We start from the raw sequence: 26,407 nt of genomic DNA on the forward strand, positions 1-26,407 counted from the left end.
AATCTTCCCTGATCTTCAATTTAAAAACTTATCTCCTCTGAATTCTCACACTACTTTGTTTTTATTTACCTCATACCACTTATGTTCTTTTAGTCCCTTGTTTTATTTTCCATTTCAGAGTGGTAAATAACATGAGGCAAAGACCAGTGTTAAAAATTCCCCACAGCATCCAACATGATTGCATATAGTAATTGCAATATATATGAGTAAAATATCTGCTGAGTGAACAGGATCAAATGTCTGTTCTTTTCTTTGCCCATAATGTCTAAGGATCAGGAATTTTCTAGATGGGGCCTTCACTTTAGATACAATTTTTAAGACTTCTCTAATTAGCAGCACATTCACTTGAGCCAGGGGTTATAAACCCTTCAGACCACCAGCTGCCAGTCTACTTCAGTTCTGCAATATGTGTCAAATACCCATGCCTACAGACGTGGGCTCTCCCGCACAGCACGGCACCCAGCTCTATGGCCCCATCCTCCTCATTTTGAGCACTTATGTTTCTACAACAGTTTCCACAGCACCCTCCACTTTCTGCTGCTCACACTCCTTCATAAAATGATTTTGGAAGTCTTCCTGAGTCTAATTCAAGCACAAAGAAGTAGTATATTAAGCCTCCACCATACTATTTCATGCAATTCAGCTATATGAATTTGTTTTCAAATTCATCCATCTCTTTAGTGTTCTTGCCCTTATACAGTTCAGCAAACTGTGATACCCTAGGCTAGCAGAATAATAGTAGTATATAATAACTTACATGCTACTATTAGCTACTATTAGTTATTACATACTACTACTATGTATGTAAGTTGTTACACATATAGTATTATGTGATAACTAATAACTTCAACCCCCTTATCAATCTACTTACCATAGGCCAATTCATCACTCACTGATCTGACCTTTACAAAATATCCTATTTCTCTCTAATAGCTCTCAAAAACCTAAGTGCACTAAGTGTTTTACATGTTAGCTTAAGAAATTGTCACCATAACAACTTGGTAAAATAAGCATTATTATTCTCACTTTACAGATTAAAAAAAAAAAAAAAAACTGGCTTAGAAAAGTTAACTTGCTGAACATTTCCCAGCTGATTAAGTGACAGAGCTAAGACTTAAGCCTACGTCTAACTCTGAATCACAATGTTCTTAACCTTGTACAACACTAAATAATGAAGAGGAATGGAGTCATGAGGAACAGTGAAGTACTTAGGAAGAGAAAAGATTTAAGAAAACAGGTACAAAAAACAAATATGAAAAACATTACCCAATATTGATATGAGAATCTCACCATGAGACTAAAATTAGAAAGATAAATGCTTATGGCCCCCTTTTAAATCTTTTGAAACATAAATAAAGCATGACAGAGGAAAATGGAATGCCGTACCAATTATCTAATGCAGAAATATCACTTGCTTACTAAAAGATCCCAGGCAAGTTGCTTAATATTACAGCACTTTGGCTCACATTACCTACAAAAAGCAGGGGAGGGGGAAAATACTTGAAAATACCTTTCTCAAGGGAATGTTAGAAAGCTGACTGATATACATATTCTAGAACTCTTTATCTTTTTAGGAGTATAAAGATTCATAATTACATCAAATAAATTTTAGCCCTAACACTGAAGATCAGTTGTGAACAGTCATTTCCCAGAAATGGAAAATTGATTTCTTTATACTCCCAGATGCCCTGCTGGGAGCAAAGTCAATTCTAATTGCAACTGTGCGCTTCAATAGCTTTTCCTTGCTAAAAAGGATCTGGTCACTGAGTCTATGTTCTGCATCCCAGTAACAAGTGATCCTTAACTAGACTATTGCCTTACCTTTATGCGAGGGCCCATGTTCTAAGAAACAAGAGGAGCTCTGCTATTCACCAAAGCAGGTAACTTGGCCCTTTCACCTTGTCTTCAACTTCCACATGAGAGAATACAGTTGCAAGGTCAGTAGAAAGTGTCTGTCCATCAGACCTTCACTGAGGGTGTGTCAAAGAGGCAGGCGATCAATGTTTCTGGAACGAACAGGGTGACTTCCAGAGTGGAGAAATATAACCCCAAAATATATCATCCTTGGGCTTCTCTCTAGTGCAAGGCGCAGTTAACTGCCAAAGGATGCATCTGTTCTGCTGTCTCAGGATTCCATCCTACAAAGAAAAAAGGGTTGGTGGAATAGGTTTTTATTTCTGAAAAAGAATCCCTCAAAACAAAAAAGAGGTAGAACAGGCAGTGGAAACCCTGGGACACTAAAAATAGTCAAGGGCAGGTAAACTCTGACCAACTTTTTCCAATTAAAACTCCACAAGAAAAGTCAAGCAAATCTCATTGCCTTAATTGTGTTCACTCCCAGAAGGAAGCTCCAGCACTTCAGTTGATCCCAACCCTTCAATAGAAACAAACTAGAGCACAGATTTAGAGTGAGCCTCACACAACCACAAGCCCAGTTTCAGTTTGATGGAGCTGGAGAACAAGGTCTGGTAACAAGATGAAGAGAAATGACACGGGACAGGCTGGGACAGGTTACAAAGGGCCTCCCCATGCATTTCCAAGACATGGTTAAACAATGAAGATCTTCTTTCAAAGAGTAAAATCTGTGAACTTTCAAGATAGTCATTGAGTAATGAAGTTTAGCAAAGTAAGTCTGTGACGCAAAGATATTCATGAACTAATATAGCAGAAAGGAGGTATGGCAAGGCATACACTAACAGCCACCATAAAACAAATGAGAAGAGCCCACTAATCACTAAGTGAAAAGAGACCATCTCTTTCTACATGGCGGGAACTGTTCTTAGTGCTTCATATGTATTAACTCACAACCCCAAGACAGATATAATTATCCCTATTTTACAGATGAGGAAACTGAGGCACATTCTCAAGATTATGCACAAATAAGTAGTCGCGCCAAATCCAGACAACCTGCACACAGAATCCATGCTCTCAATGACTACTCTATTGCCTCCCTACCATGCGAAACCAAGAAAGGAAACACAAAATGCTAGTAAGAGCACAAGGACAGAATGAGTCAAGGCCAGCAGATCAAACAAGTTGGCAAACTTTTATAATTAAAGATAAATAAGTATATGTATTTATTTTTAAAATATGGTGACAGACTTGCCAAGTACATGAGCCAAAACCTGGGTCAACTAACAACTGGAACCAGCTTAAAGGATCTGCAAACAAGAGATGAGTTACATAAACTATAAGAGATCCATCAGAATGCTATATAAGCATTTTTTTAAATGACACTTTTAAAGAATAACACAAGGAATTGCTCATAAATAAAATGTTAAACGAAAAAGCAAGCAAGAAGTTACTTACGTAGCATGAGCCCATTTTTACAAGTATTACATTACATAAAGAGGCCTGGAAGGAACACAAAAATGTTAACAGTGGTCCTCTCTTGATGCATGGAATTACAAATAATTTTTATTTTCTACCTCTACGTTTAGTATTCTCCAAATTCTTAATGAAGCAAGAACATATAAAAAGTTTCTAAATCTGAATACTTTTTTCTAAAAAAGGGAAAGAACAAGCAAGTTGTCCTTTTTTCAAAGAAGGAAACAGTTAAAAAATTAGCTAAAGATAACAGAATGTACTAAACTTTTATTCTGTTCATTGTGATCTTAGTGGGCCTCTAACCCTGTGATCAACTACTTCATTATTAAATCAAATAACTTCTAGTTCTATCATCTTTTCTATGCCCCACCATGAACTACCATGTTTACCCCCATCACCTCCCTTACCTGCTGCCCCCAGTGCTTCAGTGTCTCTAATGAGCTTCAAGACTCAACAAGTACCATCTCCTTTCCTGGTCCAACTCCCAGGCCCCTCTGAGGGATACTCCAACACCAGGCAGAACTAACCTCTTCCTTCTTCGTGATACTTACTCATGCTGAAGATACCCTGATTATAGCATTTATTAGTCTGTATTATAATTATTGGTTTATACAGTAGTCTCTCCTAATGGATTGTGGACTTCCTGAGGAAATACCCTGAGTCTTACTCATCTTTGCCTCCCAGTGGCTAGTATGATGTTCAGAGTCTGTCTCAAAGCTTATACTTTCTCAAGTTTCCCAGGTGATTCCTATGCATGTTAAAATTTGAGAAGCATGGTCTAGACTCTGGAGCAGTCAGGCTGAGAAGGGACCCAATATTCTATATCTCTAAGAGGATCATAGGTAATGCTGATGCTGCTGGTCTGCAGATCGAGCTTTGAGGAACAAGGGGTCTAGTGCAGGAGTTGGCAAACTACAGCCTCCAGGCCAAATCCAGACGGCTGCCTGTTTTTGTAAAAAAAGAAAAAAAAAGTTTGTATAAAAAGAATGAACACAGCCAAGTTCATTCGTTTACATATGGTCTATGACCACTTTTGCACTACAACAGCAGAGTTGAGTACTTGCAGCAGAGACGTATGGCCTACAAAGTTTTCCTATCTTCTTGACCCTTATACAAAAAAAGTTTACCAATCTCTGGTGTAGAGGTCTTGTTAAAGCTATATTACTGCCTTATATAAATGAAATCATTTTTATAAAACAGAAAAGCATAAAATCATTTTCTTCCAGTTCTATTATCCCCTCTTAGGAAAAGAGCAACATTTTGCAAATATTTCTCCTGGCTAATTTCAACTGCTATTTAAAAGTTTTATGCCTCTCACACCCCAAATAGGAATTTTATACAATCATTTCCCAAAGTACATGTTTCATACAAAGTTTATGCTTGCACTTCACCAAGGCTGTAATTTCCTAAAACCAGTACCCCAGGAACCAAATACTATAGCCAGGTTTCTAAAATTCTTAAAATACTTATCAACAACTCAGTCTCTACTTTTAAAGTACTATTCTAAAAAACTGTGGGGAAAAACCCAATGTGAATGTCCACCTAGATTCTGATGAATAAAGAGGCAGTGGAAGCACACAGGAGTTCCGAGCATCACCTACAGAGTTCCACAAAAAAGATAGGACAAAAGTGAAACACTGGCTTGGTAAGATGTAGTCTCCAGCATTCTCTACACAGAAGCACCAGCCACGAGTCCAAGGAAATCAAATTAAAAAACAAATCATGCAATTAGCAAAAGGCCCGTAAGGTTAGTGGTCTAACTAAGGAGGTTCCAAGAAATAAAGTACACCATCAGATATTTTAGATAATTTGTTTACATTTTCCTTTGCTTAATTTCACCCTTGGATTGTTCTCCCCACCCCAAAATCCCACCATAAAAGATTGCCCTCCCCCATCAAGTTTATACTCTTGAGATATTTACATAGCTGTGTATTCCTGCTATCTTGGTTCAGCCAAGTTATACAGTTTTCATTTCTATTCTTTCCTCATCAGTCAGCCCCTCCAGTCTCTCAATCATTCCTGTGGGTCTTCTGTGAACTCTCTCCAGCTAGTCCCCAGTGACCTGGTAATGAGGTGCCTCCAACTGACTGCAGCCTTCCAGGAACAGCGGCGTTACTCAGAACATGATGAGCTCACCCTCCTCGGCTCCATGACATAATACTCCTGAGGAGACAATCCCCAAATCGCAGAAAGCTAGAATGTGCCATATTAGACTATAGCCCCATTCCATGCTTCCCAGATTTGGGCACTGTATGCCAGAATGTGCTAGAAGCCAGAAGATAAAGGAAACATGTCCCTGTAGCATCTGGTTACTTGAAAATGAGGTGGGTGAGGAGAAAAAGTATTTTCGTGTTTAAAAAAAATTCACAGATAATAGAATGCAAAATATGCATGAATTTCTAAAGATAAAACATGAATACGTTAAAAATAATCACAGATATTTTGTCCTTGAGGCAGAAAGGCTGCTTGGGGCTCTTCTCCGAGCCCCCAAGGAGTTCCATACCCACTATCCTCTACCCCTAGAGGTACCTGAACTGAAAAGTTTGAAAAGCACTATAACCCTGACTCAGCTTCTGGTCTATTACCCTATTACCACCCATCCCATATACTCACATTTTAAATAGAACTGTTTTTCCTGCTATGATTCCCCAATGACTACCAACATCTTTAGGTTCTTCTGTATTGTTCATTCATTTCATAGTTCTTGAGCATTTGCTACATGACAGACTGTTTGCTAAAAGCTAAAGTCACAAGGATAAATAAGACGGTGGGAGATGGACAACACAATGTGGCAAGTACCACAAAAGAGGAATAAAAAATGTATAGTGGGCAAAGGAAGGAGAGAGGGAACTCTGCCTGAGAGAGTGGGGAGGTCTTCCCAGGAGAGAATCCAGCTGTCGTTTAAGAGCGAGCAAGCATCTGAAAGACAGGAAAAAGGAAGACCAGCATGCCAGGCAGAAAAACAACATAAGCAAAAGTACCGAGTCAAGAAAGGGAATGATGAAAAGCTCAGCATTATGAATGCACTGTGTTTAGAAAGACCACTTGGAGCCAAAGGAGAGTGACTGGTTCTAAGTACATTTGGCGTAGTGGTCAAGAGTATGAATCTCACTACTGAGTGACAAGCTACTTAACTTCTCTTCAGTTACCTTAGATATAAAATGGAGATCCACTGAGAAGAGGAAGGAATTCAGCTGCTCTTGGGAGCAAGACCTGGAGTATAAGGGAAAGGAGGGCTGGCTGAGACTGGAAAGTAGACCCAGGTGTCTCGGCACTACAGGAGTGCCTCTAGAGATATGGCTCTATGCACAAACCAAGCTGCTGGGTTGCCAGGATATGATGGTGGTTTGTGCTGAGGCCACAGGAGCCCAACCCATAATGAGAAAGATGGCACTGAGTGTATTTGAGGGACTAACTGGTTTACTCTTTTATGTGTGGCATTTATTTCACTTGACAATGATTTTTAGATCCATACATGTTGTTACATGTATCAGTAGTTCATTCCTCTTTATTGTTGTGTAGTAACCCATTATATGAACATGTAACAATGCATGTTACATTGCATGCATCAGCTGAAGGACATGTGGGTTCCATCCAGGTTGGTGCCTTCTTTGGTATTCAAATCTTTTGTCATTTTTAAAAATTGAGCTGTTTGTTCTCTTACTATTGAGTTGTAAGACTTCTTCATATAATCTGAATACAAGTCCTTTATTAGATATATGTTTGGTAAATATTTCCTGTGGCCTGTTTTTTCATTTTCTTAAGTGTTGTTTAAAAAGAATAAAAGTTTTAAATTTACTGAAATACAACTTATCAATTTTTTTCTTTTATAGTTAGTGTTTGTGCCCTATTTAAGAATACATATATTTGCTTAACTCAAGGTCGCAAAGATTTTCTTCTAGAAGTTTTATCTAAAAGTTTCACAAAAGAAAATCTCAAAAATTTTAACAAGAATTTTAAAACTCCTGCATTCCATTTACCTCATAATTAGTTACTCAGGTTTATTACCCCTGTTTCTTTCAAATTCAACTTCCACATTACCAGGCACTATTTAAGTTTATTTCAGAATTTGGAAAGATTTTTATCTTTTAGCAGATTTCCCCGCTCTTCAACCTCATAAATGGCATTTCTAAATTTAGCCAAGGTTTTAGTCCCTCAGTTCTCTTCAAACTGAGATAAAACCTCTAGACCCTCAAGGCTGGTTCTTAAAACAAAATTCTAAAACCCAGAGCATGCACCTTCAAGTTAAGCCAGGGACAATGAACTACTTATCCTTCTGGTTTTAAAGAGAAGCTTTTATAACATCATTCTCACCATACTGAGTCACTCTAATCTGGTAGGAGGCTGGAAAAAGTTATCACTCACTGGTTAAAAGAAAATTTAGGCTTCAAAGGTTAAGTTCACCAAGATAATAGCACATTTTTAGACTCAAACTGTACATTTCAGGCTCAAAAATGAAACAAATAGTATACATGAAAGCATAGTTTAGATTCAACTGCACCCCTGGAATAGACTTTGCCATTCTCAATAGTTTAGAGAAAGTAGAAAAAAGGACTCCAAGCTAATGTGAGTAAAACAGGGAGAAGTAACAACTTAATCATTGCTCATTTTGTAACTTCATGAGATATCTGGAGAAAAACAAAATATAAAACTGGCTTATACATGCCCCCGTCACAGTTGTTAATCTAAATCAAGAAAATAGCAGTTTCTACTTACAACTCCCTCCTATTCTGATGTTTTTGTCTATTTACCAAACTGACTCTACAGTGCCTGGTCCACAGAATTAGGACAGGAGCCTGTGTCCCATACCACGGCAGCTTTTATGCTCAAGTGACTCTCAGCCACTGAGTCTTGGCTATAACAGGAAAATTTTTAAAACTAATTCTCTGAATCTGACAAGCCGTCTCCTTCCATAAGTCTAGGAAGTTGTTAATTCATTAACTGTGCATGAAGTGGCAGGCGAACAGCCAGAGCTACAGCCCAGGAGGCAGAACTGGAATTGTCACATACATACTTAAAAGCTAACAAAATTTCTACCTCTACCACCATCCATTACTTTCAATTCTACTTCTATTTTTAAGGAAAATAAATTATTTATGTAATCAGAAGGAAGAGCAACCTTAAGTGAGCATTCTATAGTTCTTTGTTAAAGACTCCAGGAAGACAAAAATGGCACAGAAATGGCAACCTAAGAAGGCTCTATTTTAAAAAACTCAACACTTTAGGTAATCAAAACAAAACTTCTGTTGACCTAATAATACTACCAAACAAGGATTTTAAAATTTCTTCAAATGTATATTAAGAACCACATCCCAAACAATATGTTGACCATGAGGGTTCTAAATGAGGGTCCCTAGCCCCCTAGAAACATAGAGGTTAGTAAAGAAGACAGACAAGAAAATAACGTGACAGTTCCATGCAGTAAAATCTATGAGGTGAGCACACTGTGTTAGTGGAGCCCAGGAAGGGCCCCTCAATCAGGATCAGCTCTTAGCTTCTCAGAAAACTTCACACCACCCTCCTGGGAGCAAAGCCAACTCTTCCTCTGAGTTAACAGAGCTGTGGAAATCAAGGGGTACAAAACACTACCTATGTAGTATTGTTTATTCTCATGGTTAATGACATTCTCTTCAGCACTAGTCAGAAGGGATTACTGTACAACATACATGGCATGGAAATAGCTCATTGGAAACCCCAACCTGTTTGTCAAAATTACACAGGGTCTAAATGCAATGTGGTATTCTAGATTGGATCCTGGAACAGAAAAGGGATATTAGTAGAAAATCGAAAAAAGTCTGTAGTTCAGTTAATAGTCTTGTACCAATGTTACTTCCTTAGATGTGACAAACATACCACGGTTCCGTAAGATGTTAACATTAGGGGAAGCTGGGTGAATACACAGGAACTCTGTACTCTCTTTGCAACTTTTCTATAAATCTAAAATTATTCCAAAGTAAAATGTGCTTTAAAAAATTACATATGGTTCCCCACACTACATTTTCACTCCCCTTTAGGATTCTGATCATGCCTTCCTAGTCGCTGCCCCAATTCAGATTACCTTTGAAATGTTTTTCCAAAGCCTTTTCAATTCCTGTCTATAAACCATTTATGCAGCCTGGCTGGGTTTCCATCTTCAGCAAGACATAAAAAACTATATCACAGCTGGGAGGTTTTACTGTTTTCTCTTCCTAATAGCTTCACCACATACACCAGGGGGTATCCTTGGAGTTTAACTTTCCTAAGTGGACAAGAGAGGGGTTAAAATAACCTGGGCTGGATCTCTGGATAAAAGCAAGGCTAACGAAAATGTATGTTATATATTATTAGATTACCTTTATCTGATCTCTGGCCAAAAAGGATAATGAATAGAAAATACAATGAACAGATGCTGACTATTAGCATCTCAACACCAATAAGCAAACTGCTGAAATGAATGTGTTGGCTACAAGCTCTGAAAAACATGGCGCAAATTCCTCAACTACTCAAGGTAACAAATATCCATATTAAAATCATATGGTACTGTTCAATTCAGGCTAAATGACAAAACATACCTACCATGAGTATTTTGTTTCTAATAAGTAAATGAATACTTATCTCTTTCTCTATTAAACCATAATTTGCAGAACAGGCTTCAAGAGTCCCACCAGGAAAACATCATGGGATATAACACCATATCAAGGCCTCAGGCATGTGCGTGTTGCAAAGGCACATGCATGCACACACAGACACACACACACACACAAACTACAGTAAGGTTAAACGACCTCAAAAGTTTGAAAACTACTATATAAACGAATGTCAGTGAAGGCTAAACATTCATGAACGCTTCAAAGAAAAAGAAACCAAATAAAGGTAACTGAAATTTAAACCTAAGCTATTTAATGGCTAAAGTCATTTAAAAGGTAAAATGATATACTAGAATTCATTAAGGTCATACAGTTTGATCTGTTATATGGTATGTTATAGTATTAAATAAATATTATAACAGTACTCTGACCTGGATCACTTCCAGAAAGATTAACAGGTAGAGTAAATCCTTTTAAATATTTTAATTTGCATATTTGTGTCAATCACCTACCATAATTTATGTTCACAAATCTTTTTCCAATACAGGCCTGAGTTCTTAAAGAGTGACTAGCACACTGCCTAGGGCAGAATGGGCCCTCAATGAAAGCCTTCTGAAGGAATAAATATTCAGCAGTGATGTACCTCTGAGGCATCCATACAAACCAACTCAAAATCAACACCTTAGGAGGAGAGCATGCTGTATACCATGCTACCACATTTAGGAGGCAGTCAAGTTCATTGGAAAATAATTAATAGCAACTAGTATTTGTTGAGAAAAACATCTCAGGTCACAGGAGATAAAAATAAGTATAAAAATTATAACTTGAAAATGAAGAAAATATATGTGAATTAATTTTTTTACCCTTAAAGGCCACAACAATGAATTTACCTTTCACTTTCTAACACTGAATTAAATTACAAGATGTTCTTTATGGAATCTTTCGCCATCATAATTTTATAAAGAAATTTGTTACCAATTTAAATGAGTAAGTTAGACCAATTAGTAAATGGGATGAAGTCCAAACCCAATAATGAGTTTAAACTGGAATGAATACCTTAAGCAATATTTTCTCTTCAAGACTGCAGAAAAATACAAAACAACCCTCTTGATTGCTGAGAAGGGCTAAACTCATTTCTTTCTCACAAGTACGCAATCAAAAGTAATTACTTTCTGCTCCCACCCAACACAAAGCGACACCATCTCTCCCGCTCCCATCACCATCAAAACATGCTATAGAGTATTTGAGTATTTTAATATTAGACCATAAGAATCTCAGGTTGCAATAGAAGTTACAATGCAATGAAAACATATTTCTCTAAATATGTTCTCATCCCCCATGGTGTTCCTACACTAATTTAGCTCTTCATCAAGTATTAACAGTCAAGGAAATCAGAAAATTCTCAGAATAGATACTACAAACTGCTTGGGTTGTTTTTTTAATTTCTTATTGTTCATGGATTCCAAAATTCAGAGTACAAATGACCAGGAGAGTGTTTTTCTAGTTTTTCAATATCTGAATTTAAATGCAAATTACTATTTAGTTATGTGCAATCTTCCCTCTAAACCTATGTATACCAAACAGTCTCCAGATATTTTTTAAAAAACACACAGCTGATCATGTTTACTTAATAAGAGTACTGCCTAATAACCAAGAAGTTCCATTTCAAAAAAGTGGTCACTATCAACTTTACCCATGAATGAGTCTGGCTGACAAGCTGCTCTGAAAAGATTAGGAACTTCCAGTGACTGCAGGATGCACATACAGTATCTGTAGATACCTCGGTAATAAAACTTTTTCAACATCAAACATTCAGAGCCTACAAAGTCATAAATGTGAACTGCAAAGCTATCAAAACGCACGCATGTCTAAAAGAGAAAGAAGCAGAAGGAAAACTGTCTATATTCAAATCAACATGAGAGATCACCCTTCACTTGATCTGTTCAAGAACTGAAAACTTAGTAAGGTTCTTTAGGTCATCAACACATTCGAGTTCCAAAATAGAGCAACCATATTAAAATACAACTGACAAAAAATTCCAACACAACAACAATATTAGAAAACACTTTAACAGGGTTTATTTGTGATGGGCACACAGTTCCAGGGACTTCACATTTTAACTAAGTCCTAATAACATCCCTGTAAAGACAGGTACTATTATGATTATCTCTATTTTACAGATAAAGAAACCGAGGCACAGAGAGATCCACACACCCAATGTCATATAGCTAGTAAGAAGTAGAGCGTGGATTTTAGCTCTATCAGTCAGACTCCAAAGTTCATGTTAACCAATACACTAAGTTTCATAGTTAGGGTCATGCAATGGACAGCTTTTTGCATTTTTTTTTTTTTTATACCTAGAAACCTTTTTGGATCTCAAACACTAGAATAGCTTTGTGCAATAAGAAAAGTACAGGCTTTGGATTCAGACTCAAACAAATCCCTGTATAAAGTCTAAGCCTCAGCTCCCCCACATGTAAAATGAGGATACTTAAGTTATGGTGAAGGTCAGAGAAAATGACTGAAGTGCCAAGTACAACATACAAGATAGAGGTAAGTTCACAGACACCTAGAGGGTCCACGGTTGGACTTCGGAGTCCAGAGCCTCATAAATTGTACGACAAATACTGTATGTGTACCCATTTTAAAAGAATCGTCCCTCTTCCCACAAACTATCAAGGGGTTCGTGATCGCCAAAAGGTTAAGAACCACCGGAGTACAAAGCAGGTACTCAGAAAATGAGTTATCTTTCCTTTCTTGTTCTCTAACACTCTCCTTTTTCCACTAAGGATGACACACCAAGGCTCCACAATCAATGTCAATTATTTCCCACCATTTTCCTGGCTTGGTAACTAGTAACATATGCAAGATTATGCCCCAATACTCTAAAGGAGACCCTCAAACGCTGTTTCATCTTTCTCTTCACCGAGAGGAACACACGGTATTTACTTGGGAAGAATCTTGACAGTCGTCCACCTAGTGCACGAAGCACCACGCGGGCTAGGAGCACCAAGGAGGAACCAGAGCCTCCGAGTTGCACGATAGAGACCTGACGCCCAGCGCTGAGGGACGAGAAGAATGAGTTTCCCAAAACTACTGGACAACCCAGAATTCCGCCCCCCAACTCCCTCATCCCCACACACTCGGTCCTCCCTCTCAGGAACTCGGGTGCAGGCAGGTCCTCGGGGCTCTGCCCCGTGCGGGAGCGGTGGAGGAGGGAAACGTTACCAGAGCTGGAGGGTACTGCGCGCCGACGTCCCAGCTCCGCTGCCCTGACAGGTGGCAGCCACCCCTGGCACAGGACCGGCCCTCGACCGTTCCCGCAAGAGATCCGAGTACTGATCTCCGCCAGGACTGGGAACCGGCTCCGGGCTTTTCCGTTTTCCAAAGCAGCTTCCGCTTCCGGGCTATCCTTTGCCGGAAGCAGTATATGAATGACGCAAAAGTGTCGCGCCGATGGTGATTCCGGAAGAAACAAGAGTGCGCCGTGAACATGGTGAGAGAGGCGGGTTGAGAAGGGTCATTGTCAGACCGTAATTGAGCGAAATTCAGAAAGTCAGCCGCTGGCCAATTTGCATTCCCCTTGCTTGTTTTCATTCTACTCTTAGCTCTTAAATCGCTCCGAGTGGTGCCTGTTATGTTTTAGCGAGTAGGGAGAGAGCCGGGTTGGGGCAGAGAGGATCAGAAGAGCTGGGTTTTTGAGGGAAGAAGGGAAGGGAATGGACGAAAAGAAAAGAAGGGACTCAACATGGGATGTATTTCCAACTTCTTAACTCTAAAATTTCTGTTTCAAGGGAAAGCAAAAGAAAACAAGGAAGTATGCGACCATGAAGCGAATGCTTAGTCTCAGAGATCAGAGGCTGTGAGTGTCTGGAATCAACTGGGTTCATAGACTGCCCAGAGATATAGGAGTCACAAGGGGATAAGTAGTTAAAACTTTTGTTCTTTCTTTGTATCCAGTTTTGATATCATTGTGTCTTGGGTTAATATAACATGAGGTAGATAGTAGTCAAGTGTATAACAGCCACACAGCTGGTAAGCAAGTACACTGGTGAATGGGAGGGGAATTAAACATCTAAGTGTTCACTTTGTTCCACCGTTTTTATGTACTTTACCATATCACATTTAAGCCTTCTAACAGTTCTGTGAAATGGATAGGACTATCTTTATGGTCTTGTCATCAGATTCCTAGATTACACAGGAAAAAATGTTATAATTGTTGAAGGAAAGTGAGGTCAGAGATCATGTTGTCTTGTGTCTCAAGCACCTGACACTCAAATATTTTTCAAAGAAAGAATGGGACACACCTAGATGTTCCCATTTTATAAATCTCATAAGAATTCAGATGACTGTGAAGAAGAGAGTGGAATGATACTCCCGATTATAAGCAGGCTGTGAAAAGCTTCGTTTCTTCAATGAAGAATGGATAAAGTTATTAAATAATGACTGGTCTTCATTGTGTTTAAGAGCCTCAATACAAAGGAATGGTTGTTGGACCCTTCAGAGTTACTAAATTGTATTTTTAACCTTTAGTATGTATTTATTATGTAATTTTTACGCAGTTTGCGCATTAATATTTCATTTCTAGTTAAAGGTTAGATTTTGTATATGTATTGTTACATTTTAGCCCTTTTTAAAAGGTATATGGTGGTTTCTCCCCCCTCCCTACTGTTGAAGTATCTGAGTCCTCACAAGATAAATGTCAGCCTTTTTACCCACTGCTTGGAAGTGGGTTTTGATCCTTGATAAAAGCTTCTGACTAAGAAAGAAATGATGGTATAACCAACATTTATTTATCCATTAACAATTTTTAAGGGTTATTGGCTAGAGATTTTTAAATTTAATTGTATCTAATGAATTAATTATGTTAATTTCAGGCTACTTCCCACACATTTGTGCTCAAAAATATGTATATTTATATTAACATAAAAATGTATGCTTATATTAATGTAAAGAAGTCACAAAGGTTTTCTCTGTAAACAAAAAAGAGAAACTTTAAATTTTGAATGAGATTCTAACTGCTATTGTGTTTTCTTCCCTCCTGTATTTAATTTACTATTTTTTCTAGTAAAGAAAAGGATAGATTAAAGCCTAAAAAGAAAGAAAAGAAAGATCCCAGTGCACTCAAAGAAAGAGAAGTGTGAGTAATCAACATTTTTAAGTTTTCCTTTAAAACATTCTAAAACCATAGACCCCTTAGAAATCCAGGCTTTCCTTAACTCATTTGCTCAGTCATTTCTAAGGCCAGCACAACTCTGCAAATGAAAGTGATATTGATGAGCATATACCAACTCCAATGGTTCTAAGGTTTTTGGATTTCATGGAGCAGCAAAATTTTCCCTAAAATCCTAGGGATTAACTCCAGTATCATTATTTGCTTTCTTTGCCAAAAATCTTTCAAAAGAAAAAATTGCCATTGTTTAACACACTGGCATTTCATAAAAGATAGCATATTTTCAGAATAAGTGTTATTCCTTTTAAGTAAATACATTTAACTTTATGAAAACTCATCACATTTTACTTATTTTTCTCATTTTGCCCTCGAGTGGTAATGGATAAATCATCACAGGATTTATTTTCAAGAACAAAGGAAAAGGAACTTAAGCTATAGCAAACTAATCAGTGTAGATATTACTTTATGTTTTGTTTCTTTTTCTTTCAGCCCCCAACACCCCTCCTGCTTATTCTTCCAATATAACACACAGCTGGGCCCACCTTACCACATCCTGGTTGATACCAATTTTATCAACTTTTCCATTAAGGCCAAACTGGACTTAGTGCAGTCAATGATGGACTGTCTCTATGCCAAGTGTGAGTATCATACTTTTACATTTCTGCGCATTTATATAGAATAATCATATTTATCCCAAATACATGAAAAGAGGGGAATGGAATTCTAGTTAACTTAATTGCTGGGCATTTAATGTGCTCACCATTGCAATGCCCATTTTCAAAGAATTGAAATATAATGCAAACTTGACCGGGAATAATTAAACTTTCACATTTCAGAAAACACTTAGTGTGCTTGGATCATTATTATGGGCAATAATTTTGAACATAGGAGGGGAATTTTCTGTTTCCTAATTCTGGATTTTAAAATTCTGGATAATTGAGCCCTAGCCAGTGTGCCTCAGTTGGTTGGAGCATCATCCTATACACTGAAAGGTGGCGGGTTTGATCCCTGATCAGGGCGAATACGGGAGCGGCCAGTTGATGTTTCTCTCTCACATCAATGTTTCTCTCTCTCTCTTTCCCTCTTTCTCCCTCCTTCTCTCTAAAATCAATAATAAAAAAACAAAGTAAAATTTTGGATAAATGAAAATTTATTATATTTCTCATGTATATGTTCTTTTACGTTGAAGGGGAAGCATTCTTAATTCCACTCCAATGTAAAAAAGCTAAATAAGACGTGTTGTCTTTTACAGAACCAGAAGTGATGATGGTCACCAGGTCTAGTTTATTCAGTTTGGTATTTATTTGTACCACAGAGGATCTGGGGTGTTTATTTACACCTAGGTATGCAGTTTACCATTAATAGATTTCCTTGTGTATTTAGATGTCCCCTCCTTCAAATGATCTTCCCTCACTACCATGAATAGGAAAAAGAAAATTTAGGCCATGTATCAGGGATTAACTTCCTAATAGTGAAATCTGTTGCATACTGTGGTGGATTTATATTCATATTTTCCAGTCATCTTGTTAAAGGTACAAGTGAGGAAAATAGACTTACACTTTTCCATAAAGAATAAACTCTTGGAATCAAAGAAAAATATTTGCACTCCTTCTTTAATATTTAAAAGATACTATAATGAACAACATTATAGAGTGATAGTAATGTAAATGTTGTTTATTGATGTATTACAACTTGCAAGATGTGTAAGGGTGTGATAGGTAAGAGAGCTAAATTCTTTAAATGCCTAAAATTAATATAAAAAGTGACTGTATAAGTTTATTAATATACGAAGGTAACCACCAAGGGGGAAAACAGCTAATAGAGTAAAATAGTTATCTCTTAAAGGTCAGAATTGATGGGGTGGAAAGTTTCAGGGGACCGATATTTGTTCATATAGGCCTTTCTATATTTCTTTTTAAAGCTATGTATATGTAATACTTTCAATTTTTAAAAAATCTCTTGGAAATAATGAAGATTAGTCTGAAGTTGGGGCACTACCATGCCTGTGAGAGTGGACTGGCAAGGCCCTGTATGAGGGAAGACACTAGACTTGGTAGACTTCTTGTCTTTTTGTTTGATAGGTGTCAGACAGAAGTTTTATGTGATCAAATTTACATTTTCTGGTTAAATTTTACGGGTTCTTTCGGTTCACATTAAAAAATTTTTTCATCTCGAATTTATTTTAATATATAAAGAATGACAGGGGCCCAGCTTAATTTTTTTCTCCAGAGATGTTTATGGCAGATACTTTATGGAATCTGTGATGCGTGGTTGGAACAGTTCGCTAGTTCCTTTATAAGTAGAGATTTTATTCTCTAGTTTTTATTGTTCATTTCAGTGTGTGTGTTCTGCTTCATTCCAGAAGTCTCGTGGGCCTTTTTAAGATTCTCAACAGGATATAATTCAGAGAGAGTAAAATCAGTTTAGTCACAAATTCTTTTACTAATAATGTGTGTTTTTTTCCTGGCAGGTATCCCTTGTATAACTGACTGTGTAATGGCTGAAATTGAGAAATTGGGGCAGAAGTATCGAGTGGCTCTAAGGTAGGAAGAAGCTGGTCAGTCTAGATTTGTTCTAGATTGGTGTACTGAAGATCCTTTTGACCTTCCCTCATCTGTTTGCTGTCCAAAGACTTCTTGGCTGAATAGATTAAATTAAAGTATAAAACTAGTTAACTATGGTTAAGAACACAGACATTTGAAGGCCGGAGTTTTTTTTGTTGCTGTTAATCCTCACCTGAGGATATTTTTTCCATTAATTTTCAGAGAGAGTGGAAGGGAGGGGGAGAGAGAGAGAAACATCGATGTGAGAGAGACCCATCGATTGCTTGCCTCCTGAACACTCCCCACTGGGGCCCAGGATCAAACCTACATCCCAGGTTGGTGCCCTTGACTGGAAATCCAACCTTCAACCTGCCGTGTCTGGGCCAACACTGTAACCACTGGGCCACATTTGCTAGGGCTGAAGGCTAGAGATTTTTAAACTGAAGCCTTTTTTTATATTTATTTATTTATTTATTTATTTTAAGTATATCTTTATTGATTTCTGAGAGAGGAAAGGAGAGGGAAAGACAGAGATAGAAACATCAATGATGAGAGAGTCATTGATCGAGCCCGCAACCCGGGCATGTGCCCTGACCCGGAATCGAATCCTGATCGCCTGGATCCTAGGTCGACGCTCAACCGCTGAGCCAAGGCCGGCTGGGCTGAAGCCTTTTTTTAAATTAAATTTATTGGGGTAACATTGGATGATAGCATTATAAAAATTTCAGATGTACAACTTTATAATACAGCACCTGTATATTCCATCATGTGCTCACCACCCGAAGTGTAGTCTTCCATCACCGTGTATTTGACCCTCTTTACCCTCTTCAGCTCTCCCCAAACCCCCTTCTCTGGTAACCACCATACTGTTGTCTGCGTTTGTTTTACTTATTCACTTGTTGCTTTTGTTCTGTATCCCACACGAGTGAAAGCATGGCTTTTGTCCTTTCCTGTCTTATTTTGCTGAGCATGATACCCTCAAGGTCACTCCTGTTCTTACAGGTGGCAGCATCTCATCTTTTCTGTGGCTGAGTATTCCATTTAAGGTTCGAATGCAATGAACCTGTCACTTTAAGGGAAGCAACTTGCTGTATTAGTTATCAGTGATAAAACTTGAGCTTTCGAGTGAGAATTAGAGTTTTGGAAAATCATGAGTTTATCACATGTCCAGTAGTAAAGACCTTTCTGTTGAGACTAGTGCAGATATTAATGAGTATGACTTTTTTTGGTATTGTACAATGAAATATGTCAGTATTTGGAAGATCTGTATAATTCAGTGAATCAATATTTCCAAATGATCCGTGCATGATATTAGAAAATCATGCATGGATAAAAGACCCAAAGTACAAGATATACCTGTAGATTTATTTGTGTCACCTTTATAGAGGTGTAATTTATATACCATAAAATTCACCAAGTTTACTTGTATCATTTGATGACTTTGGCAAATGAATACAGTCATGGAACCACCATCATAGACATGAAATAGAACATTCCATCACTCTAGAAATGTGATTCCATTTATATGAAATTCTAGAAAAGGCAAAACTATAGTAATATAATTCAGACCACTGGTTACCTGGAGCTGAGGATGGGAAAGGGAGGTTAACTATAAAGGGGACACAGGGAACTTTTTGTAGTGATGGAAATGTTCTGTATCTTGATTGTAGGGATAGTGACATGGACATACAAATTAGTCAAAAACTCATTGAATTTTATATTTATAATTGAATTTTATTCTATTTCTCTTATACCTAATAAAGCTAGTTTTTAAAAGAAAAAAAATGGCCCAGCCGGGCGTGGCTCAGCGGCTGAGCGTTGACCTAGGATCCAGGCAATCAGGGTTTGATTCCCGGTCAGGGCACATGCCCGGGTTGCGGGCTGCAGCCAATCAATGACTCTCCCATTGATGTTTCTCTCTCTCTCTCTCTCTCTCCCCCCCCTCTTTTCCTCTCTCTGAAATCAATAAAGATATTTAAAAAGAAAGAAAAAAAAAAGAAAAAAAATGGGACGCTAATGTATGAATGGTGGTATTGTTTAGATTAGTAGGAAAGTGATAAACTTTTAAAATATTGATTATCCCTGTGTAAAAAAATAAAATTGGATCCTTATCTTACTTCTTTCACAAAAACCACTTCCAGGTAGATTAAGTGTCTAAACTTTTACAGAAAATATAGAGAATATCTTAGTGATTTTGGAGTGAGCATGGATTTCTTAAGTCCAAACCATAATGGAAAACTAATCAATTTGACTATATTGAAATTGAATACTTTTCTATAACAAAAGACATGATAAGCAAAGTAAAAAGACAAGCCACAGGTATTAGTAACACATATAACCAACAAAGGGCTAATTTTAAAAATATATGAAAAACTACAAATCCATAAGACAAAGATAAAATCCTTAAATTCACAGTGAAATATCATTTCATACCCAACAGATTGGCAAGAATTAAAGTATGCTTGACAGTGCAAACACTAGTTGAGAATGTGGAGCAATGGGAATTCTTATACTCAGTTGCTAGGGATATAAATTAGATAATCACTTTGGAGAGCAATTTGATAATATCTGACAAAAATGAGGTTGTCCATACTCTTACAACACTCTTTCAACCTGGGGAATCACAAATCTGTAGGTTGTAAAATGTATTTAATGGATCACAACTAGTATTTTTTTTAATTAAATATAGAATACACTATAAAATACCAGCATGCATTGCAGGTAGCATAGGTAGAGTATTGTATCACAGAACTTTTGTCACTTTTATACATATGTGTATATATGCGCTTACTGCATGCTAGGTAAAATGTATTTCATACTGTGGATCTGCTAAAAAAAAAGGGGGAGGGTGGCTGCCATAGAGAAGCTCATACACATATATTGGAGACAAGTATTGGAATTTTCTTAAGTGTATAGTAGCAAAAAATTACAGGCAGTTAAAAGATCCATTAAGATAATGAATAAACTGCCGGGCGTGGCTCAGCGGTTGAGTGTCTACCTGGGATCCAGGAGATCGGGGTTCGATTCCCAGTCAGGGCGCATGCCCGGGTTGCGGGCTCGATCAATGACTCTCTCATCATTGATATTTCTATCTGTCTCTCCCTCTCCTTTCCTCTCTCTGAAATCAATAAAGATATATTAAAAAAAAAAAAAGATAATGAATAAACTGTGGAGTGTGAATAAAATACTATACACGAGTGAAAATGAATGAAGTAGAGTTATATGTCAATATGGATAAATCTCAAAAACAATGTAAAAAGAAAAGCAGGCACATATGAGGAGCATATCGTTTATAAGTTTAAAATCATGCAAATTAAGCCTTGGCTGGGTAGCTTAGTTGGTTAGAGCATTATCCCAATACACCAAGGTTACATGTTTGACCCCCAATCAGGGCACATACAAGAATCAACCAATGAATGCATAAGTAAGTGGAATGAGAAATCGATGTTCCTCTCTCTCTACCCCCCTCCTCTCTAAAATCAATCAATAAATTGTAAAAAATTTTAAAACATATAAACTACATTGTTTATAGGTACATACATATGTAATCTTACACAGTAAAATTTGTGTGCAACTGATAAATACCAAATTTAAGATAATAGTTACTTGTAGGGAGGTAAAAGATTAGGATTGGACAGGGGGCTTCATTTTTATTTGTAATGTTTCATTTCTTTAATGAGGTGGTAGATACAATTTATCATTCCTTATACCTTTTTACGTACTTGAAATACTTCAAATAAAAATGGGAAAAGAGGCAATTATTTTAAAAATAATTATAGCCCTGACCCATGTGGTTCAGTGGTTAGAGCATCAGCCCACACACTGAAGGGTTGCAGGTTTCATTCCCAGTCAAGGGCATGAACCTGGGTTGCAGGTTTGAACCCTGAGGGAGGCAACCAACCGATGTGTTTCTCTCCCTCTCTCTCTCTCTCTCTCTCTCCCCCCCCTCCCTCTCTCCCTCCCCCCTCCCTCCTCTTCCTTCCCCCTCTCTCCCTCCCTTCCACTCTCTCTAAAAAATCAATGGGAAAAAATATCCTTCGGTGAGAAATAAACAAACAAACAAACAATGGGAGGGGAGAAAACAGAAGCACCAAGTTTGACTGTGATGAGAAGCAGAGAAATGGGATGCTAACTGGAGGGGCTGGTATAAGTAAAAAGAAGGATTTTTTTTCTTTTTTAAGGTGGATAAGGTGCTAGAGCATGTTGGTATGTTTCTGGGAGAGAGCAGTGGGAAGGAGGAGAGCAGTGATTTCCGCAGGGAAGGGATAAAGCAAAGGGGCAAAGGCCTGGACTACTGCCCGCCTCCTTACTCGCGGCCAGTCTGCATTTTTTCCAGCATGTCCTCCTCACCACAGCCTGCTTAGCCTCCCTAAGACAAAGCTCTCCTTGTGTCGCTCTGTCCTGGAGAACGCTTTAGTGACCCCCCATCACCTGTGTCACAGAGCTCACACGCCTCAGCCTGGCGTTGGAGACTCTTGCCAGTCCTGCCTCACTTTCCTCTGCACCAGCACTCTTCTCACTCTCCCCTGAGCACACCCAAACCATTGTACAGATGCTTGGTGCCCTGTTTGGAATGTGCCTGCCTTCACTTTGCTTAGAACATTCTTTCATCTTCATTTTATTTTTATCTCCATGTAACTTTTTTCTAAATATACCCAACCCACATTAACCTAGCTCTGAACTGCTGCAGTGTGGAGCATTTTTTTGCACTTGGTACCTGTGTGCTGCCTTATATTTTTATTCATCATCGTTGTGTAATAGAAAGAGTATGGCTCTGGGGATCACAGACTTGGGTTTTTCTGTTTCAGATTTGTATGAAAATAATATATGTTTGATTTGCTAATGGCAAGCAATATAAACATATACATACACGATAAAAAGTCAAATCCCCCCTCCGTGTTCACAGTTTGTCCGTTCTCCTACCCTGAGATGGACAACTGAGAAGAGTTAGCATGTAGTTAATATGTATTTTTCCAGGCAAAAGCAAATCTAGAGAAAGATTTGTGTTTTCTTAATTGAATAATATAGATAGTTCAGTGGCCTGTTTTGTTTATTAAGCAGATTATAGACCCTTCCACATTGCTACATACAACTCTATGTCATTTTTTTTAATAGGATAGGAACACCAAAATGGATTTAACTTTTCCCTTGTTGGTAGGTACTCAGATTATTCTCAGTTTTTCACTATTGTAAACTGTGCTGCAGTGGCCATCCTTGTGCCTACATTCTTGTACATTTGTGTAAGACAATTTCCTGAAAGTTAATTGGTTGGTTTAAAATTGATTTGGTTTTGAAGCCTGGTTTTCCCAGCTGGGTTACTGTAAACAAATTAATTCATCTTTGAAGCTGCTACCTTATCTATAAAAAGGAAATAGAATAACTCAGAGTTTTATGAAGATTACATGATGTAAGCTGTCAGCGAGGAAGTTTTAATTTTCTTTTCTATAAGTTGTCTTTCCAATTAGAAGGTAAGCTTCATGAGGAAAGGGATGCCTTAAAATCTCCACATAGATCATGTTACTCTTTTTTTTTTTTTTTAAATACATCTTTATTGATTTTAGAGAGGAAGGGAGAGGGAGAGAGAAAGACAGAAACATCAATGATGAGAGAGTCATTGATCGGCTGCAGCCCGCAACCCAGGCGTGTACCCTGACCGGGAATCGAACCCTGATCTCCTGGATCCTAGGTTGATGCTCAGCCATTGAGCCACACCCGGCCTGGAGATCATGTTACTCTTATTTCACTGAGTGAGACTCAAAAGTTATCCAAGTGACAGAATGTTTTCCTCAGTCTGCTTTTGTAACCTTATAGGATCGCCAAGGATCCAAGATTTGAACGATTACCATGCACACACAAAGGAACCTATGCAGATGACTGCTTGGTACAGAGAGTAACTCAGGTATCGTCAGCTTTTAAATATTTACTTTGTGCTTTTAAAAAAGAGTAGGTAAACTATTGTCTCCTGAGTGTTCATAGTCAGAAAAGTGTCTATGAATATAAAAGGTTAAAAAAAAAAGGAAGAAAGAAAGAAAAGAAAAATTATATAGAATCCCTTCATAGAAAGTTTAGGTGTCCTCATTTACTTGAGAAAGTGGATTAGAAATTATACTATAACCATAATGGAAAGATTATGGCTTGGGGAGGAGACATGGGTTTCAAATATCAGCCCCTGCATACCTGCATTTATTAGGTGTGTGATTTGGGACGTTTACTGATTCTTTATTCCATAAATCTTCTCTATAAAATGGTTCAAGTGAGTGAGTGTAGATAATGATACAGTTGACCCTTGAGCAATGCTGGGGTTAGGGGCTCTGACCCCCCTGCACAGTCAAAAATCTGTGTTATTGTATTACTTTGGACTCACCAAAACTTAAGTTGTCCCTTGGTATCTATAGGGAATTGGTTCCCCTGTGGATACCAAAATCAGCAGATGCTCAAGTCCCTTATATAAAATGGTGTGGATCAACACTTACAGTCAGCTCTTCACATCTGCAGACTCCCGCCCACAGAACAAAAATAGTACAGGTATTGAAAAAATCCACATATAAGTGGACCCAAGCAGTTGAACCCTGTGTTGTTCAAGAGTCAACTTAGATTTCTCTTCCCTATAAATCTAAAATAAGGTTCCATTTACTCCCCATGAAGGAATTCTGTTCCTCTCTACCATGCCTAACCCAGAAGTATTTCTCAGTTACATCTAAGTCTCCCAGGGTGCTATCTCACAGTGGCCCTGGAATCAGTGGGTTTTTTTATTTTTTGGCAAGCACCACAAGAACTTCTGCTACTGATTGCCCTTATAAGAGCCTCTAGGCTGAGTGAGGATAATCATCTTCATTGGGTGACCATATTGTCAGCCCTTTAGCAACTCCATTCCATGGACATAGCCATCATTTCCCTTAACTTCCCATAGCACAGCTGACATCAGGCTACAGCTCTTTATAAAACTCAGTGGGAGATTTGGATATAGTAGAAGTAAAGTACAACACAAATTACCTTCCAGGTGGCCCCCACATATTGCTTTCAGAGTTGCTAGGCTCAAACTTGTTCTGGAGATCCTATTCTGGTTTCATGGCCAGGAAGGTATCCTACCTCCACTACTAGAAGACCTCAGACCTTATGATCCTGGGAAAGGCAAAAACTGTGCCCTCCAATCTAAGGCATTTACTCTACCTTTGCATAGAGTCCCTCAGAGCATTTCTCCAAAATCAAGGAATTGTATACCCCAGATGTGAAAGTCCCTTCCATTTATGAGACAAAAATTGGTTTGCAGCTTTTAACTTTTCTGTCTTCTCCCCCCTCATGATTCTTAGAGCTACATTCGGCCAAGACAACTTATTAATGTTTTATAAATATGAGCTCCTAGATCATAGTGTCTACTCAGCAAATTGTTATAACCTTTCCTTTGCTGTGTACTGTGAAAATGAATTAATTCTTCAGACTGGCTGGTGGTTGTGCCATTTATAGTATCACTAAGTAGACTCAGTAAACTCTATGTGTGTCTCTTATAGCACAAGTGTTACATTGTGGCCACAGTTGACCGAGACCTTAAACGAAGAATCAGGAAGATCCCTGGAGTTCCCATCATGTACATTTCTAACCATAGGTAAGAACTTCCTCTTGGGGAAGTAATTAAAAGTATATAGTTGATATCAATTAAAAATGAGGTCAGGTTATGGAAGAATTTAAGAGAGATTGTTGTATCAAATGTTTACATAGTTGTATTTGAAGAAATGAGACAAAATAGCAAGAACAAGGGCAAAAGATAAAGCTAGGATTTAGGAATGAGGCAGACATTCACATTGTTACAATATGATTACCAGAAGAAATAATGATGTGTTGCTTTAAATACAAAGCAGTAATTTAAATTAAGCTAAATTTTTTGGTCAGAAATGTTTATTTTGAACACCTAGTACATGTGATTAGCACCCCTCTGGGAAACTAAAAGCGTATTTTCTAAAAAGCTGCTCTTTATCCTTCTTGGATGTTCCCATGTCAGCCCTCAGACTATTGCTGCCCCGCTTTTCAGCCTGGTGAGAACAATATAGAAGGACTAACATGGGCTAAGGAGTTGGGCCTATCTGAACTGAGCGCCTGGCTCCCCCAGTTAAATTTACAACTTTGAAGAACAAAGAAAATATAGTCAGCATTTTGTTTTAAATCACTCACTATGATATCCCTTTAAAATGTTCCTAATGACAAAAAGGATTCACAGGGGTGAGAGTATTGCAGTCAGTAAAGGATGGGTTTTTAGGTGGGTACTGGACCACCTTTCTTACCATTGTCAATTGTTTATCCTGATCAGGTACAACATTGAGCGGATGCCAGATGATTATGGAGCCCCTCGGTTCTAATACTTAAAAGACAAAGTTCCTCTGCTTCTCTTCAACCAACTTCCTCTGCTGCCAGTTTAATAAACATGCTACAGCATGAGTTATCGCTCCACTCACCCACTTGCTCTATTATGAGCTGAGTATGGTTAAATACACTTACTTTTTGATGTTTTGAAAATGACATTTTCTATCATTTAAAATTTGTTGCATCTTTTTATAAATCACATGATTACTCACTACTGTGATGGTTGTTTTATATTAATTAATCAGCAAATACTTATTAAGGTTATTCTAGGTATTTAATAAGATATGGTCCTACCCTCAAGACACTCATATTATGGTAGGAAAAAGAAACATGTAGATAATACAATAAAATAATGGTGCTAGAATGAAAGTATGAGGGAGCAGACACAAGAGAAAAGTGATTTCTTTCCACTTGGTTGGGATACGAAGGGAGGAGAGTCTAGA

General features: G+C 37.9%; 2 protein-coding genes across 4 annotated transcripts in view; one reads left to right on the plus strand and one right to left on the minus strand.

The window, feature by feature from the left end:
- The window catches only part of AREL1 (apoptosis resistant E3 ubiquitin protein ligase 1), a 34,085-nt gene extending 20,789 nt beyond the window's left edge, over positions 1 to 13,296 (minus strand). For 2 of the 3 annotated variants that reach the window (XM_081147578.1, XM_081147576.1), the window contains exons 1-2: positions 13,122 to 13,284; positions 1,822 to 2,138 (exon numbers count right to left, since the gene is read on the minus strand). The gene's annotated coding sequence lies outside the window, so the exon portion shown is untranslated. Of the gene's footprint in view, positions 1 to 1,821; positions 2,139 to 13,121 lie in introns of all 3 variants that reach the window. The other variant, XM_081147577.1, reaches the window with a different exon arrangement.
- A 29-nt stretch (positions 13,297 to 13,325) lies between these two features.
- On the plus strand, positions 13,326 to 26,178 carry FCF1 (FCF1 rRNA-processing protein). Its single transcript, XM_081147606.1, has 8 exons — positions 13,326 to 13,389; positions 13,688 to 13,755; positions 14,962 to 15,033; positions 15,556 to 15,704; positions 17,537 to 17,609; positions 23,421 to 23,508; positions 25,118 to 25,212; positions 25,912 to 26,178. Exons 1-8 carry the CDS (start codon positions 13,387 to 13,389, stop codon positions 25,958 to 25,960), a joined length of 597 nt encoding a protein of 198 aa, XP_081003732.1. The 5' UTR covers positions 13,326 to 13,386; the 3' UTR covers positions 25,961 to 26,178.
- The last annotated feature ends 229 nt before the right edge of the window (positions 26,179 to 26,407 follow it).

The sequence above is a fragment of the Miniopterus schreibersii genome (genome assembly GCF_964146895.1).
Source record: "Miniopterus schreibersii genome assembly, chromosome: 1".
NCBI lineage: Eukaryota > Metazoa > Chordata > Mammalia > Chiroptera > Miniopteridae > Miniopterus > Miniopterus schreibersii.